This window comes from Nelumbo nucifera, chromosome 3 (genome assembly GCF_055504915.1).
Source record: "Nelumbo nucifera cultivar China Antique chromosome 3, China Antique-T2T, whole genome shotgun sequence".
Taxonomy (NCBI): domain Eukaryota; kingdom Viridiplantae; phylum Streptophyta; class Magnoliopsida; order Proteales; family Nelumbonaceae; genus Nelumbo; species Nelumbo nucifera.
Window position 1 is genome coordinate 51,031,810 of NC_142651.1, and position 19,718 is coordinate 51,051,527.

General features: G+C 35.0%; 1 protein-coding gene across 1 annotated transcript; it reads right to left on the reverse strand.

Annotated features, from left to right (window-relative positions):
- Positions 1-16,185: 16,185 nt before the first annotated feature.
- LOC104600840 (histone H4) lies at positions 16,186-16,930 on the reverse strand. Its single transcript, XM_010263973.3, has one exon. The coding sequence runs from the start codon at positions 16,821-16,823 to the stop codon at positions 16,512-16,514; it is 312 nt and encodes a 103-aa protein (XP_010262275.1). The 5' UTR covers positions 16,824-16,930; the 3' UTR covers positions 16,186-16,511.
- Positions 16,931-19,718: the final 2,788 nt, after the last annotated feature.

Consider the following 19,718-nt stretch of genomic DNA (forward strand, 5'->3'; position numbering starts at 1 on the left):
AGGATTGGATTACAATGAGACTTTTGCTCCTATGGCCAAACTGACAACAGTTCGAACCTTCTTTGCCGTGGCAGCCACTAGGAATTGGGAGTTGCATCAAATGGATGTACATAATGCTTTCTTACATGGGGATTTGAATGAGGAAGTATACATGCAGTTGCCGCCAGGATTTAAATCTAAGGATCGAACAAAAGTATGCAAACTGAAGAAATCTCTCTATGGACTGTGTTTGCTCAAACGGCCTTGATACAGTTTGGGTTTGCTCAAACGTATTCTGACTACTCTTTGTTCACCTATTGCAAACACAATATTCGTTTGCACGTGCTAATATATGTTGATGACCTGATTATTGGGGGAAATGATGCTGCTGCCATTGTGAAATTCAAAGAGTATCTCCATCGGTGCTTCTGTATGAAAGACCTAGGCCCACTCAAATATTTCCTAGGGATTGAAGTAGCTCGTGGCCCTGAGGGAATATTTTTGTCGCAACGGAATTATTCCCTAGACATCATCTCCGAATGTGGACTCATGGGAGCCAAACCAACATCCGTGCCCATTGAACATAATCATCATCTTGCGCTGGCAAAAAACGCTCTGATGGAGGATCCAAATCGGTATCAACGGTTAGTGGGATGGTTGATCTACTTGACTATTACACGGCCTGAGTTGTGTTATTGTGTTCATATCCTATCTCAGTTCATGCAAAGTCCACAACAAGAACATTGGGATGCAGCTCTGCGTGTAGTACGTTATATGAAAGGATATCCAGGACAAGGTCTATTGTACCGATCTGATAGCGATCTGCATCTATATGCCTATTGCGATTCTGATTGGGCATGCTTCCCATTGACACGATGATCGTTGACTGGCTATTTTGTTCTGCTGAGGCAGTCACCGATTTCTTGGAAAACGAAAAAACAACATACCGTATTGCGCTCCTCTGCAGAAGCCGAATATCGTTCAATGGCTACGACAAGCTGTGAGCTGAAGTGGATGAAGAAACTTCTTTTGTCCTTTGGGGTGGCGCATGATGAACCCGTGCGTTTGTATTGTGACAATCAGGCAGCTTTGCACATAGCCGCAAATCCAGTGTTCCATGAGCGGACAAAGCATATTGAGGTCGACTGTCATTTTGTTCGCGATGAGCTACGGTGTGGGAACATTGTTACTTGCCATGTTCGAATCACAGAGCAGTTGGCTGATATCCTGACAAAGGCTCTGGGAAAAGAGAAATTTGCATATTTCCTTGGCAAATTGGGCATCCGGAATCTACATGTGCCAATTTGAAGGGGAGTATTGGAAAACCAGATCTACATGTAACCTTCCTACCGAAACGCAACCTTCGGTGGGTGCTTTGTATTCGTAGATGTATTTGAACAATCAACTCCTAGTGAAAGTGAGGCTCCTATTTGTATATATAGGGATGTACTTTTTAAAATAAGGGAGGACGTAGAAGAAGAATTTCTGCAAAGTTTTCAAAATGTGATTTTCTCCTTAATAGAACATCAACATCTACAATGAATTTTGAATCCATATTATTCATATAAAATGGTTCATCCATGACTTATGAAGCATAATCTTTGGATTATTGGAGAGTTAACAACCAAATAATCTGCTGCATCCTTTTTAGGGGTTCATTCATTCGTTGAGTATTTGAAACTTTAACAATTCTCATGGGAGAAACATCTATCAATGTGTTTCCATTCAGAATTGCAAGAATCCTAATTTTCTTTCCTTTTGGTTTCCAATTGTTTCAAAAAATATTGCCTGAGCATCCCATTCTTTCTGTTGGCTTTTGTAGGTTATATGAGAGTAAAGAATAAGAAAGAAAAATGAGTCGAATGGGGTAATCTGTTAGTTAAGGGAATTTTGGTCCCAGAAAAATAAAAACAGCTCCCGCTTAGTCTTGTTGCATTTTTTTTTTAAATGTATCTGCTTTTGTCAAATGATAAAACTTGGTCATTTTTCCAACAAAATTACCTTTTACTTATCACCATAAAATGGACAATAATAATTACTAAAATCTTTCTCGTAATTGAGATATATAAAACGATTAGTTTTCTGAGATATACCCAATTCGTCCTTTTTTAGTTTTTTTAGTTTAAAAAGAAAAGAATTATGTCTTAAAAAAAAAAAGAATTCTAATGTTTTATAGAACTACTTCATCGGTTCGAATTAGATATCTGTTAAAATAGAACGGATCGAATTTAAATCACGATTTACAAAATCTGGCGGGTTCATATTGAATTCAAAGCCCCATAAAAAATTTTATGAGATTGACTCGGATAGACCACTTATCAAATTTGATTAGATCTTTCGTAACCTTACCCCTAACCAATAGAGTTGTAACTAGGTCAGATTTAATTCAGGTCTAGATACATCCGAATCTAATGCAATCATTAAAAAAGAAAAACTCAAACTCATCTAATTATTAAAATTAGGGGTAAGGTGCTTTGGATCCGGCCAGATTTCACAGCACATTCGGATGCTAACTGGATTAAATTATTAAACGAATCAAAGTTTCTTAGAAATTTGAAATAGAAATAATTTTGGAAACCCGCTCACTAAGAAACAGAATTTTAAATCATCTTAATGGCATATAAAAGTACCTAGAAACCAAAGAATCTATGTTTCTTAGAAATTTGGAAGAAACTCTTAGAAGGAATCTTCTGCAATTCTGAGGCATGAAGAATTTTTTTTGGAAACAAAAATCTGGAATCCAGTGGCTCAAAGAAAACACCAGATTCTTCCATATGACTACCCTTCGAAGAAAATTCTATAGTCATTGCCATTAAGAAAGACCAAATAAGTGGACACAAGACCCTTAAGAGCTAAAGAATTTATTTTTTAGATGATTCTAAATCCCTTTATGGTCAACTTGAACCACAAATCCAAACCTTGGCATTTTACCCATGTATCAAATCGATCCCTGACACCCACACCAATCATTTATATTGCACTTTTCTAATTTTTTTTATAAAGCGCATACACATATATATATATATATAGTTGAAAAATACTTGTAATAAAGGTTTTTAAAACCGATTCAGAGAACGAATCGGTCAGGACTCCGGTTCCCGGGTCGAACGATTGGCCTGTTCTAACAAAAAATAAAAAAAATGGTCAAAACCATTGAACAATTCAACTGCCTGGATCAGCGGTTTGCTGACCAAATCAATGTTTTTTTTTGCAAATATCCGGTTTTTTTGGTCTGACCATCCGGTCTGATCCAGTTTTGAAAACCATACTTATAATTTTTGTTTTTCTTTATTCAAACTATTATATTTTCTTTTTTTCTTTTAATAATTTGTTATTTTTTAAATGAAATTGGATAAAATCATATACGAATATCTGACTTCTTATTCGAATTCAAATTCCAATTAGTAATTATAAGATCCAACCGGATCTTCGGATCATATCTATAATGTTATCAGATTGGATCCAAATAATCTAATCCATTTGCATTCCAAACAACAAGCACTCCAAAAATGATATTTTCCCCTCATCATCCAATCAGACTGGTTATCTACCATCAATGCTATTCAACAAGGAAGATGGTCCAATTGGCGAACTGAACTACTAAAGTGCTATTCAAAAACAATCTACACCCAATCGGTCTATGCACAAATATTAGCTTCTCACATTGCTGCAGACAAGCAAACAGATGTGTCCATAGCGTGCTCGTAGAAGATATCTAAATAACCCACGTATAAATATTCTTACTTTTTTGTTAAAAGATATGACTGCTTCTCCCCAGAAAAGATGTAAGCTTTCTATTAGATAGTTTTAATTTCACTTCTTTAGGATAAAAAATAATCCAAAAGTAGTCAAGTTGTCATATCGAGTTTCAAGTTTTTTGACCATGTAATATCTTTCAAACAATATTTATTTGTGTATATTTGTATGTATCATATACTTTTAGCTATGTTTACATATTTACCTTGTAGTGTCAATTGTAAAAGATGTTCACAGTTCAGGAACAAGCATAAGATGACTTGACTTAGGGCTTGGGCACAAACTTTGGAATTCTAGTTAGGTCAAAAAGCTCAGGTTTAAAAATCTTGTGTCATTTGACAAGTTTTTTTAGGAAGATCTTTTCAACGCCAAGATAGTTAAAAAGATATATTGAACTTTTGGAATCTTATCTTAAAGATCAAGACTGTTGGTAGGTATCCTGGTCTACGTGGTCTTTTGAGCTATTAAATGAAAGGTTTTAGATTGTGAAAAGACCATAAACATCATTTAATGCTCCCTATTTTTAGGTCATTTTAGGTTTTTGTAAGTTTTTTGAGTCACAGTTTTTCCAATTTCCTACCTTTTATTATCACATGGAAAGACCAAATTTTGGCCTTCCAAGCTTTGAAAAGCTAGGAAGACTATGCGGAAAGGCTTGTCAAATGCCTCCTTATTCCAATGCTCCAAGCTCATGATTTTTAGGTAAAATTTTCTCACGAGTCAGGACTACAAAATTCTGTTTGACAACTCGGGTCAGGCCCTAGGCTTCACATTTAGGGTTGTCTCTAGGTTAGCCATAATACAAACCCATCACACCCAAGTTACAATTCTAATGATTGGTATTGTTTTCTAACACAGAGAAATGTCAATGATATAGGGTCAACCTCCCGAATGGTCTGAGTTGCAAATCCTTAGGTTTGCAAACTCAGTGGAGGTATATCGAGGCTGAAATTTGGGGATTAAGTTATTAATGAATGTCTTATTATCACCATAAAGGACATAGAGTGAAGATGTATGCACGGTTAATAGAATTCAAGTGAGCTAGGGATCAACCACCTTGGGGCTAAGACAACCACACCCCAATTAGCAACTCTCTTTTTTTTTTATAATTGAGGGAAACAAATTAAATATTAAAAACCACAAGATCAGAGGAGAACCCCCGTAGGCATCAACAAAACAAATATATCCAAAACCCATACAACTATACTTAGAAGAGGAGATATTCCATGAGTGTCTTTTGTTAACTAACCAATCCGTAACATATATAGATAGCCTCCCTAATTAGGATATGGTTTCAATTATTTAGTTAGTCCTTTACTCCAACACACTTCATAACAATCTCCTACATATCAGAGGTTCCATTTTCCTTTGTAGCCATTGCTTGAGCATCAAACGCCGCCCACGCTTCTACTTCATTAATACTACAAACACTATATATCTCGTGCTTCTACATAGAGCACCTTGCCATATATCGTCATCTCTCACCACAACCCCCAACGCACAATGAACAACCTCCCATCTTCACGCACCTTGATAGCTCAGCATAGGTTGCAACATTTCTTGACTCTCCAACTTATGGTTGACATGCAAGAAGCTTGAGTAACATGATGATGAGAAATACAATTAACATCCCTGCTCACAAAAGACCAATACACAGAAATAAAACTAACTCAACTATGATATTTTCAATTAATGATAAAGCAAACCTCCATCAGCTCCATTGGCACTGAATCATTCAAAATACTAACTACACAAGCGCAATTCGAGAAGACCTTGATGGCCAAGAGCCCCGATTCTTTAGCTAGTCCAATACCTTGTAAAATAGCAGAGTCTTTAGAGAATAGAGCCGAGCGAGGAGTTTCTTTCAAAGCCCCTGGGTGCCACAAAAGAACCACTCGGGGAATATAAAGAAAAAAAATACCACAACCAACAAACTGATGAGAACAAATGCGTGAAAAGCCCAATTCTCACCAACAAAAGAAACAGAGTTAGAGCTGAGGATCTATGAGTGTTGAACACTTGGTCGTCCCTCTAGGATTATCCTATGAGGTAGCATTATCCATAACAAAGTTAAAATCAGCCAACTCTTTTCATAAGTTATTTTATTGGGCCTTATCCAATTGCACCAACAAACAATAAGAAAAACCAAGATCTTGTGCTTAATATATGATGCTTGACCCAGTATGTCATCAATCCATTTGAGTAACCACTCTTTTAGGGATCTATTCCCAATCAAGTTTGGTCTTAGCCCAACACTTGAAGCAAACCAAATTATTGGTCTAACAATCAAATAGTAAAGGCACTTTGGGTCAACATCGGTTATTCTCTTTGCAACATGATCTCTCACGGGGATACATTACTTGAGCTTTCCAAAAGAAAGATTATTTAATTTTATAGCTCCAAACTAAATTCTTGAGCCAAGAGTCGATATTGTTTCCTAAGATTAGGGGTCTTTGACCACCCTCAATCACTTATCTAGCCACTAGGTGAGCAATTTTAATAGTGAACACATTGTTGTCCATTGACCAACAAATCCTATCCTCACGGTCTACAAAAGCGATGTAAATCCATATGATTTTCCTTAGAAATCCAAGCCAAGTTGGGGGGGGGGGGGGGGTAATCGGATTAACCTTCCACCTTCTAGACCGACTATTGATCAAGTTAGACACCATTGGAAGAAGGTATCCAGGTAGTTTTTCTATAGGAACTTGAAACCCCAAAACCATTGGAATAAGAAATTACCAACCCTTCACAACCTTTCAAGATAGTTGCATTTTCAGCTCAAACGCTGCACCATCAGCCCCAAGATCACCCACTCTAAGCCTCTACTTTTAGAAGAAAATCTCTATAAAAAAATATTTAGCCTTGTATAATTTAGTTAACAAGTAGGGGTGCTCATAAAAAACCGAGCAAACCGAAACGAAAAATGCAGTTAACCGAACTCATTGATATATGTATTTATATGTATATTATATATTTTGTTAATATATCTCATATATTAATTATATATTATATGCCATTTATTATTTATAACACAATACATTATATTTATTTATTCCTAATATATGTTATAAGTATAAAAAACTGAAAAACCAAATTGGTCATAAACCAAAATTGGTCAACCGATTAATCGTTGGCATCAGTTTGGAGATATGAAAAAACCGAGAGGACCAGTTTGGTTTCTAAAAAACCCTCAGTTAACTGAATCATGAGCACCCCTATTAACAACGACATAGATAGGGCTGTTAATTCAGTCAGTTCGGTTCGGAAATAGAAGCTAACCAATATTTCGGTTAGGGCATTATATAATTGAAATACATATTATATATTATTATTGATATAAATAGTAATATTAAGATTTATATTTACAATTAAAATATAAATATGATATATATTTATTTCAATTAGTTTGATTCAATTGAAAATTTTCTCAAGCCAAACCGAAAATTGAAGTAACCAAATCAAATTAGCTTCTTTGGATTGGTTCCAATTAGTAACTAAATTACAACACCCCTAGACTTAGGGTTCTTAAAGGAAGGGGTGAGCATTATTTGGTTAAAACTGAATTACCAAATCGAAAATTTCGGTTTTAGTTTTTTCGGTTCGGTTTTTAGATAATTTGGTTTTCAGATTTAGAAATTTGGTTAACAAAAAAAACCGAATTAACTATAATTTATTATATAATATACAATATTTAATATTTAATATATGATATGTTATATATTAATATATTATATTTAATGTATTATAATGAAGTTAAATTTCATAATATATATATATATTATAAGTTATAATATATAACATTATGTATATATTAATTAAATTCAGTTTTAACCGAAAACCAAACCAAAAATTTTGGTTTTATTATAATTCGGTTTTTTATTCGATTTTCATTTTCAAATTTCGGTTTATTTAGTTAGATTTTTAATCAAATAAATCGAATGCTCACCCATACTTAAAGGTACTCCATGCTTGTTTTGCCGATAAAACTCTATTAAAAAGGAAGGGATCCCAAATTACAAGACCTCTCACTCCTTTGTTTTTGCACAAAGTATTCCACTTAATCCAATTAATTTTCCTTTTACCCCTTCTACAAGACTACAACCCCACCAAAGGCTCGTTGAACTTTAAGGATAGTAGTGCACACTAATGTCCACAATAGGAAGTAGACATTGAATAAACAAATAAGGCCAAAATAACTCCTTTAGGCTATGTTTGGTTGAAGAAAATGTAGGGAAAGGTAGGAAAACCTTTGCAAACCTTGAATTGATTTTCCTGTCTTTCCCTTTCTTTCTGTGCTTTTTCCTTCAAACCAAATATAGCCTAAGGAGAACCTCCTTACCTACTAGGAATGACAACGGGACGGGTTTTGGGCGGGGCACCCCCTCCCCGTCCCTGCCCTAAAGTCACGATACCTTGCCCCGTCCCCGGTGGTGGGGAGAGTTTGGGGCGGGGCATCCATTCCCCATCTGGGAATGGGAATCTCCGAATTCTCCTTGCTCCAAGGTAATTACTTAAAAATTATCTATTTTATGGACAATTTATACATAGGATATAAGAATTTGAGAGTAATTTAGAATTGAATTATAATACTTTTGGGATAATTCAAAAATAAAATTATGGGATCCTACGATTTTAAAAATTTAGAGAAAAATTAGAGATATTTTAAATATCAATATAAAACCTAGAGATATTTTACTAATTTACCTTCGGATTCAAGGTTAGTTCAGAGAATTATATACAAAACCCATCCCCACCCCATACCTGATTCAAGGAAAATTTATTTTCCCCATCCCTGCCCCCATCCTTATTTAAGGTCAGGAAAAGGGCGGGGGTTTTACGGGGGAAATTGCCATCCCTATTAGCAATTCTATTAAAGACAAATTCAAAGCCTTGATTTTTATCTTTTTGGCTTTCTGAGAGCAAGTTCAAATAGATAATTGGGTGGCACTCAATTGCGCTGAACAGATTTCAGAATGTTGAAAATATTGCTTTTTCAACAGTCAGTGGTCGTTTAGTTTCACCTCTGAACATATCCTTCGAGATCTCTGAAAGTACCTCCAAAAATTTCAGAGGTCGAGATACCTCCAAGTTCATTCGGAGGTAGGGGATGAATTTTTTTTTTCACCGATGCCCCCTGATAAATTGGAAAACCCGAAGGTATTTAATAGTTTCATTGTGGGATGAGAAGAAAATTAAAAAAAAAAAAAAAAAAGCAAACGGTAGCAAGGGAATGAAGAATCCTGCAAAGGAGTGCTTCGATTGAGTTGAAGAATCAAGTAGCTCTATTTCTGGTTTAATTGTAGTGGTAGTGAGGGACAAAAAGAAAAGCATAGTAAGAGAGAGAGAGACTCATAGCTGGGATTGTCGAACAACTTTATTACACTCTGTTAAATTATCTCAATAGTTATGACAGATTCATAGCTGGGATCGCTATCTCTGATAGGTATCCTTAGATATCATGTAGCTTATCCTCTAATAATTTTCTAGATAAACTCTAACTCTATAATTGTTATTTTTTGTACATAATTATCCTCTTGTAACTAGTTCTCTATTTAAATGACTCAAGAGACTGGTCATTCTTGATTGAGTCATTCCCTTCTCATTGTTCTAGTATTGCTCTTATACACTCAAATACCTGTAAAAGCAGAAAAATAAGTTTTTACGGATTGCTTTTAGAGCTTTTTTAGAGTTTTTTTTTCTATTTTGCTTTTTAGACTTCAAAAATTTACCGAATGACACTTTATATTGTTTGCTCTCCTCATTCCAAGAAATTTTGATTAAGTGGCAATCAAACTCTGAAACCTATTATGAGAGTTCTTACTAAAGTAAACTTCAGACTTACAAAGGTTGATTTTCTAACCAAATGCACTTTCATACTTCTTAAGTGTATCTAATATTTCACTTGCTTCTACTAGATCTACCATTGAAAATGTAATTCATCAACAAAAACTTGTGAGTAATTGTGGGAGCTCTTTAATTTATTTTAACAATGGATATGGCTCCACTATTTAATTTGCCAAACATAGCAACTGGTAAGGCTTCAGAAACCAATAAAAGGAGGTAGGGTGAGAGTGGATATCCCTATTTTATGCCCTGACAAGGGTAGATGACCTTTCCAAGGGGAACCATTAACCAAAAGTTTGTATGAAACAATGCTTACACACTTCTAAAAGGCCCATTTAACCCAATTTTGCCAAACGATGCCAAAACCCAACCTAGCCATCACCACTTCTAAAAGGCCCATTTAACTCTATCATAGGCTTTCATCATGCCCAATTTAAGAGCCATTTGCCTAGTGTGGATTTAGTTTTCCTTATAAAATGTATAATCTCATGTGTCAGTATCAGTAATTTGCCTATCAACACTTAAAAGAACTTTGGTTTTGATTAATGAGCTTCTCCAGGACCTTGTTAATCCTATTGGAAATTATTTTTACAATAATTTTGTAAGGGATACTGCACAAACTAATGGGTGTGATTCGTGTGAATTGAGTAAAATAATCAGGTAATGAGAGTGTTTTTTAACTCTTTTAACATTCTACCTATCCTAAAAAGTTCAAGAACAACATCTATTATCTCCTTACCAACTATGGACCAATATTTTTGCAAAAAAAAGAAATTTGGCAACCCATTTGATCTAGGTGCCTTTGAAGGAGCCATACTAAACAATGCCAGAATCATCTCATCCTCAAAAACCGATTGTTCTGGAAAGTGATCTTTCCCCAAAAAGGCACAAAGTAATATTATAAACTAAGTCTTGGTGTTGCTAAGCCCTTCACTACTATACAGGTTACTGAAAAAGCCATCAATGTGATCCGAAATCCACTCAACATCTCTTGACCAATGCCCATTATTATCTTTGATACCCTGAATTTGATTTCTTCTCCTCTAGATGATCGAGACATGAAAGAAATCTGTGTTCCTATTCCCGCAATAAACTCAACATTTTTTGGACGTTTGCTTCCACAAGGTTTCTTGTCTTCGTAACTGTATGTCCAAATCATCCTCTAGCTTCTTGAGATAGTCCTTGTCTTTCACCGATTTGGATCCTTTTAATCATTGTACAAGGCCTCTTCAGCCTTTCTAATGTTTTGGCCTATATCACCAAATGCATTCTTGTTCTAGCTTTTAATGACTAGGCCCATTTTCAATCTTCCTGGACAGTTTGAACATTTTGGTACCCTTAACCTCACTCTTCCAACATTCACTCGTAATAGATTCACATTGATCATGGGTGCACCGCAACACTTTAAACTTGAAGAGTCTTGACTAAATGTTGTCCCCATGGCTCTGACCCATTGCACCCACTGATATACTCCCTAAAATGAGGTTTTACTCTTTATTCTATTAATGATGTATTCAAATATCCTAATTTTTTATATGCTAAAGTGGGATAGGAGATTTCGAAATTTAAGATGGACATTGGAGCTAAAAGCAATGTTTTCGAACCATTGTTGACCCAGATGATCAGACCGTTTGGACCAAGAACCATCTAGGCAACCAATTTCGTTTTACCCCAAATTTGGTCCTCGATCAAAAACTATTGAATTGGTCAATGCCAATGACCTGTTGATGGTCGAACCATCGACCCGTTCAACAATTTTTTGTCGTTTTTTATTTTTTAATTTTTTTATCAAAACAGGTCATCCGTTCGAACTAGCTTGTCAAACCATCAACCAAAAAACCGGTGGCTAGAATTATTCCAATTCCAGGTCAGTTTTTAAAACATTGGCTAAAAGAGACCTCTAATTATTCATATTCACCTATTGACTACAAGCCAACATATACACCTTAACAACATCCAGAATCCTTTGCCCTTCCACAAGATCTACTTTTGTGAAGATGTAGATACCATCCGCAAATAATAATAATAACAACAACAACAATAATAATAATAAAAGAGAGATAGTTGGACAACCATGATAAAACTTAATACAAAAAAATCTGCTTATTTTTAACAAACTTATTAAGTAATCTTGAGAAAACATAAAAGGGGGAGGCATATATATGGTGAGAGAGAATCTCCTTGTCTTCAGTCCCTACTTGCAAAGAAAATTTTACTTGCAAAATCATTTAGAAGCACTTAGTAGGAGACCAAGGTAATACATTCCATTCCATAATACATCCAATCCGTTCCACTCTGTCATATGCTTTATTCATGTCTATCTCAACAAATACGAAACCTTTTCTTTTCCTTTGTTTTTTTTTTTATACTAAAAAAATCTATGGGCAAATAGGATGTTATTAGATATATTTCTACCTTCCAGGAAAATACTCTAGTTTAAACTTTAAAGAACACCTTTAGTTAGTTTTGTTTTCAGCTCATTCGCTAAAAATATTGTTATTATTTTATAAATTGTATTGTATAGACTGACATGCCTAAACTAACTTGGGTCTTCAGGGAGGTCAACTTTGGGAATCAAGGAAATTAAAGTATTATTTACATCCTCAGTAATTTTCCTTCACTGAAGAATAGTTTGACTGTAGCTATGCTGCTTCAGTGTTTCTTTCAAATCTTCTTCCTTTCTTCATCTCTTTGTAGGTCACAACTTAGAGCCTTGCTACCTTAGCTCTAGGCGTTGTTTTCCGTTCCTCAATTCTTCTTTGGAGTTCAAACTTTATTCTTCAGCAAATAGGCAATAGCAATTGATTGAAGGATAGTCTCTTTTCACCTTTCTTGACTCCGTACAAAAAGAACATGATAACATGCATTAGGGACTATGATTATATCATGCCCCCATCAATAATATGTAAAAAACTAAATATCAATGTTTTCTGGATAACTGATTTTTCAAAACTAGTAACCGAATTAGAGCTAAACCGAAATTAAAAACCAAAGCTGAACTGATGATCAAAATAACCAAGCCGATAGAACCGAAACCAAAATTTCAATTTGGTTTTTCGGTTTTAACTGAACTATGCTCAACCCTAACTACACAGACTAAAAGAATATTCTAGAATTCCAACTTCATGCAATGTAAGTTACCTCCTCTCTTCTATAAATAGGGAGGCATCCTCTATGAAAGTGAATCAAAGTCTCATTCTACTCAAAGCAAAGCTCCATTCCTTGCTTCCTTCGGTGAGATCTTCCCTTCCCATTCCCAAGCCTCCAAGTTCATTCTTATTCCTATTAGCTTATAGGAAGAAATAGGGCTGACTGTAAATTCCGAGGATCATAAGTTTTTAAATGTGTATTAAATTAATTTTTAATTCATTTACTTAAAGTGGACTAACAAAAAAAAATGTATTCCTATCACCCCATTTTTGCCACATCTTGATTTTTGTGCCCAAAACACCTCTTCCCTTTTTTAAAGCTTTCCTCCTACATTTGTTAGTGTCATATCCACATCACCTGGAGCTTCTTCAATCCTCTTGTTCAAATTCCCAAAACAATCCCTATTCCATTTCTTCCAATTGCAGCCATCTACATTTATTTCTCAAGTAATGTTGGTTAGACCTCTAATTTCTTTTATCCAATTATCCGCAATCACTTATGCATAGTCTTCATAACAGATTTGGGGTGTGGTCTCAAGCAGCTCGCTCAAGCTATGCCCAAACAAAGTTTAGCATGCTCTAACATTTTATTTATAACGTGTTGATGCTCGGATTGGAATACACATCTCAAGTTCCGATGAGACTGAAGTGTTGGAGTCCTGAGGATTGAAGTCCGATGTGATGAAAATCCAAGGTTCAAAATATTGATATGCATGATACATCGGTAAGGGTATATCGAGCGAATCAATACTATTTTGTTTTACTTTTTTTTTTATTTTTTTTCTAAAACCAGTTTAAGGGGGCGGTTTAGGGCTCCTCCACCCCCTAAACCAGTCAAACCCCCGATACACCCACTATAGGGGCATATCAAAGGGGTCCTGGAAGACCGATATGGGCTGATACATGTCAATACTTTGAACTTTGCCAAGATCCAAGGACCAAGGTCCACTAGGTCTAGTATCTGAGGTAGCTGAGGGCCAAGGGGTCGGTTCTACAAGAGGTAAATTGTTAGAGGCCTCGAGTGAAGACCCAAGGCGAGGACTTCGACAATCAAGTTAGTACCAAGGTGTGGAATGGATGAGGTCCAAGGTACAAGCACCCAGACAAGGTCACAAGAGAGCAATAAATCTCAAGTGCTAGTGGGAGAGCTCGAGTATTCAATCCCCTACTTGGAGGGGGGTCAACTCGTATTTATACTTGGAACCACCTAGAGATAGGTGAGCTCAGACAGTGGGAAACGAGTCCGTACACAGGGAGTGTGTCCATCCTAGGCCGCCAAGGGACCCACACTATTGCTTCCCCGAAATCCGCTAAGCTGGATAGGGCACGTCCGCTGATTGGGGAGCTCTCACTCACGCCACCCGACACGTGTGAGTCCTACGATTGGACAGGGCGATCAACGCCGACATCATAACGCAAATCCATATGTTAGACAAAAGATGTACGAGGTCAAGGAGTAAGCATAAGAAGACCTAACTATTACCAAAAAGAGTACAAGAAGAATTGAGACCAAAAGCAATATGTGGATGATTAAACGCCTTCAGAACCAGGAAAAAAAAAATTGTTGGTTGTTTAGGGTTGAAATTTGATTGGGGCTAATTTGAGCCCAACTTGAACTTTCCCTTGGGCTCAGTTTGGAAGCAATACAGATGCAAATATAAACATCATAAATATATACAAAATATATAAATTTTGCACTCTACATATTTGTATTACTCTTTCCAAACTCAGCCTTAGGCTTGGGTATAAATTTTTATGATTCTAGTTGGGAGCAGGTCTAAAAGTTCAGCCTTACCAAAATGTTGAGCGGGCTAAGGTACACTGAGACCAATTCAAACCTGGCCAAATGGGGAACGCTGAAAAATATTTGGATGGACCTTTATTTTTTTCTAGTTCCGATTGTTAAGAGTCTTAAGATAAGACTGAATAGGAGATAGAAAGAGCTATGAATTAGCATTTATATTGTGAAATTACCAATCTAAGGGTTTTATATTATAATCATGTACCCAAAAAGTATGAAGAATCCAACTTAACATGCAATGTATCCTTTTTTTTTATTACAATTTTTTATGTCATATATCATTTTTCATTTTAAATTGCTAAAACTAGGTCACATTATAAAGCGCGACTCACACTGATCTCACAGCCACATACAATTTTTTGCATCGAGTACATCTCCCCATAGATAATAAATACAAATATGGTGTGAGGCGTGTCTATTCAATTTTTTTGTAGCATTTTCAATTATATGGTTTCTGGTTTGAATCATACAAACATGAGTAGATCGCCGAAACTTGGATCGACTACATTTGTTTTATCGTTCAAGAGATCAAACAAAGTTCAAGTCCTGTTTTGTATCAATTTTTTGTGTTTTCTGCAATTTCTGTTTTTGGTTTGAAATATATAATTTTTTGAATTTTGAATTTTCATCAATTTATATATTTTATGCAATTGCAACTTTTTTGTTGAAATACATATTATTTTGATTGTTTTTTTCCTTGCACTCTTAACTTCTTAGCTGAAATGTATAATGTTTTAAATTTTTACATTTTCTGTTTTTATGTAGTTTATGCATTTTCATTTGAAATATATAATTTTTGAATTTTTTATCATATTGTATTCTTTTTTTTGCAATTTCTCATTCTACTTTTTTTCGAAAAAATTATGGTAATTGAAAGACCAATTCCGAACCGGGGAACACCTCCTACATGACTTAGTAGCTAGTTCATGAGCTAGCATATTATGTTGTCTATTTACATGCTTAACCATACGTACATCATACGACCTCGTAAGAGAGTGAAACTTATCTAAATACAACTTATTAACCCAGTTACAATCCATAGTATTGTTATGTAAGGTGTCACTACTCCCATGACATCACAAAAAACAGATATACTATATTGAAACAGCTTGTCCAACTTTCCAAATGGGCATTTGGAACCTGAAAGGGATTCTCAAGGCCCATATAATGTTCCAATTAACTGTACGAGAAGAAGACGAGGGATGAGGGACAGTAGACTTAACAGAACATTTACGAGATCAAAAGTACTTCCACAACACTCGGTTACTGTTAAAATGAGAAGCAATGTGTATTTTCAACACTTGTCGTCTAAAGCTTGCCTATTCCATTTGATAGATCCTTGACTTTGATATTCTTGCCAATGTATAAGAGATGGAATGCTTCCATGGTCGAATACCATGACCTATCTAATCGTCAAGGTAAACTCTCAATATTTCTTATATGTAGAAGAATCTATTTAGAACCTGTTGTAAATAGTTTATTTCGTTAATTAATATTAATGTTTTACTTATCAAAAAAACACCACAACAGGACCAGCTACGGTAAACCTTGTTCTTTTGAAAGAAGATATTTCTCACCAGCGCTTAACTAAATCCCTTTAGATAACTGAGACTTGTTGGTAGAATTTTAAGGTCAGAATGATGGATCAAATAATCGCCGTATAACCTCTGATCAAAACCATATCATTAACTCCTTGCTATTTAGCGACAACAAAAACCAGAAAATGAGAAATAACACAAAGGAGTCTTCTATCTTAACAAGAAATAAGAAGACAAATTAATAATGCAAGGAAAATAAACATGAAAATATATTGAACTAAGAAGTACTCATCCAATAAGAGGAAAAAAACTAGTATTTTACTTGAACCGCCCATGGAATATAGAATATAATCAACCCCAGAAATGAGAAAGAAACAAGCAAGGACAAAAAACGCGGTTCCCTTCGTATTAACAAACGCTCATTACTAGATGCAAGAAACCCTAACCACCGAATCCGTAGAGAGTCCTGCCCTGTCTCTTGAGAGCATAGACGACGTCCATGGCAGTGACGGTCTTCCGGCGAGCGTGCTCAGTGTAGGTTACGGCATCACGAATGACGTTCTCGAGGAAGATCTTGAGAACCCCACGAGTCTCCTCATAGATGAGACCACTGATACGCTTCACACCACCACGTCGAGCCAAGCGGCGAATGGCAGGCTTGGTGATACCTTGAATGTTATCCCTCAGCACCTTACGATGCCTCTTCGCTCCTCCCTTTCCCAATCCCTTACCTCCCTTCCCTCTTCCTGACATTTTCTCCCTCCCTCTGCAACTCTTCTCTTCCCTCTCCCGCCCCGCGAGTTTTCGCCTTTTCTTTTCCCTCTTTTTTCTGCTTCTGTGTCTCTTCTCTTCGCTTGGTTTCTCAAAAATTGACCGAGGGAGGGGTCTTCTATAACTTTCTCCGAGACTCCGAGTTGGGGTTGAGGAGCACGTTTAAGCCGTAAGATTGGGCTGCGATCCGTGCAGTTCTTTAACGGAGAGGTGTGGTCCGTGAGATGCGAAAATACTGAAATGTGATTGGTCGAAAAAACAAAGCGGGGGATTGTCTTGTCGCTTTGTTTTCTTCTCCCATCTCCCGCTCTCTTTTGGATTTTGCTGTTTCGCCGGGCGGGTTAATTAATTAAAAGTTTAAAACCTCAAAGTGCTGTAATTATCATAATACCTACCACCTTTGGTTTAGTTTTCTACCACTCCTATACTCAAAGTAACAAGTGTTATCGTCCACCGGATATATGCCCTTTTGATGATTAAGGGTTTGTTTGTTTCTTCTTTATTGTTATCTTTTAAGAGGAATTATTTAACGAGAAAAACGGTTGTTAGTTTCTTCTTATTTTTCTTAAAGTGTAATCATACAATTTTTTATTTTTCAATGATATCCCCATAAACGTAAACAAAAATTCTAATATATAGAGTCAAAATGGATATTTGATCATTTTCAGAATTCAAAACAATATTCTCCACATTCACTTCAAATCAAACAAAAAATTACCACTACCAATATACCTTTTAATGTGATTATTGCACTTTCAAATGTTAGACTTCTGAACAAACGAACAAGCCCTAAGTGGTTGTTAAAATTACTTATTACACAAATATTTCTTAAAAATGTTTATTTTAATAAACACTTAAGATTAGTTGGTGACTCACATGTCAAGTCACTTATTATGCATTTAATTACTTATTCGAATGAGGATATTTGGTAAACTACTTTCCCATAAGTGTTTATATTGACACAAATAACAATTTTAGCCCTTATTTCACTAATACATATATACAATATTTTTCACATATTATACTAAACATTTCAATGAAAAAATGCTATATCATGACAACTGAGAACCCACGTGGACCCACACGCAAATAAACGCCACATCATGCAACAAATTAAAATTCGGATTATTCAAAAAATCACAAAAAAGATTACCAATACCAATGAGAATTTAAAGAAAAATAAAATATGATAGTATTAGGTATACATGTTAATAATAAATCAAAAAATCGAATTTTGATTATTCAAGAAAATATAAAAAACACCACCTATATCCTATCTAAAAAAATAAAATAGGATAATGCAACAACTTAAAATTTAGATTGTTCAAAAAAAATCACAGAAACATATCCAAAACATAACAAATATTCACAAGTTGTCAAAAAATAATTCAAACAATGTTTGCATTATTGTTTGCACCATTTTCACTATACAAAAATAATTCAAACAATGCCAAAAAATATACAAAAATCAAGAAAACAATCTGTAACCCACATATTTCAGCATATGTTTGCATCATTTTTAACAATAAAACAAAAAAAAAAAATCTATTCATGCATAGGAATCTATCATATAAATAATGCAAAAAAAAAACCAAGCAAATATTTTGGATCTAACGAAAAATTAATCAGAAGTTAAAAAAATAAAACATCACAAATATTCAAACATCAAAATGCAACCAAGATATTCATCCAACTTCAGTCATTTTTTTGCATGATTTTTAATAAAAAAAAATCGGATTTCTTATATGAAACCAAAATATTTTTATTAGACAAATAATCATACAAAATAACAAAAAAAAAACACCAAACATGGAGGGGAGGAGTTGGGCGAACTAACCTCCTTTTCACTAGTGGTTGGACACTAAGATTGTCACTGTTAAACTCTTCCAAATTGCATATTTGTGAACACATCAAACAAAAGATTTTCAAGTTAAAAAAAAGTGGTTTAATATGAAGAAAAACTTCACAAAATGTAAGAAAATGGCAAAACGATAGGTCTGTACGCCATTTTTCCTCATTGCCAATCGTCACTAATGGACCAGTAACTAGGTACACCGCTATCTTCAAATGAGAGGAGATGAAGGTAAGACCTTCGTGCAGGGGTATTTTGGGTATTAAAAATACTAGGGACTAGTTTGTCCCATTCTATTGAAAGAATTACTTCTCCAAGAAATACTAAAAAAGCCAAATTCGTGTCACTTTAAAAAAAAAAAATACTTCTTTTAAGAAAAACTACTTATTTCCCACTTTTTTACCAAATACATAAAAACACTTAATGTGATCCAAATTGGGCATAAATCACCCAGAAATTTAATTAATATAATACCCTCGTGATGTCGATGCACACTTTTCCAATCCAATATTCTAGACAATCGATTTGATAACCACGTGATGTAATGTTAAATAAACGAACCACAAATGAGCATAATACAGTTTCGTCCATATCAGCTTCAGCCTTCAATGTATGAAACGTGGTTGGGCTGCAAATTAGTCAGTTATGATGCATTTGGAATCACAATTATTTTTAAGAAAATTCTCGATTAGTACCTGTATTTTGCCTCTAGTGTTAATTTGGTCTTCAAAATTTAAAATGCTTGAATTCAGTATCTGAATTTTCAAAAAAATAATTAACCAGCGCTATCACGTAACACCATGTACGAATTAAATAATTAAAAAATTCCAAAATTAACCTTGTTTATATTTTTCAAACAATTTTACCCTTTTTATTTAAAGTTCATAAAATGTTTAAGTAAAAACATACCCTCTGGAATTGCTTCCATTGCATTTGCCTTGGCTGCTTGAGAAGCATCACGGTTCTCTTCCGAGACCTCAAAGATGGGTCTCCCATCTATAACATGTTCAAAATGTCATTTTATT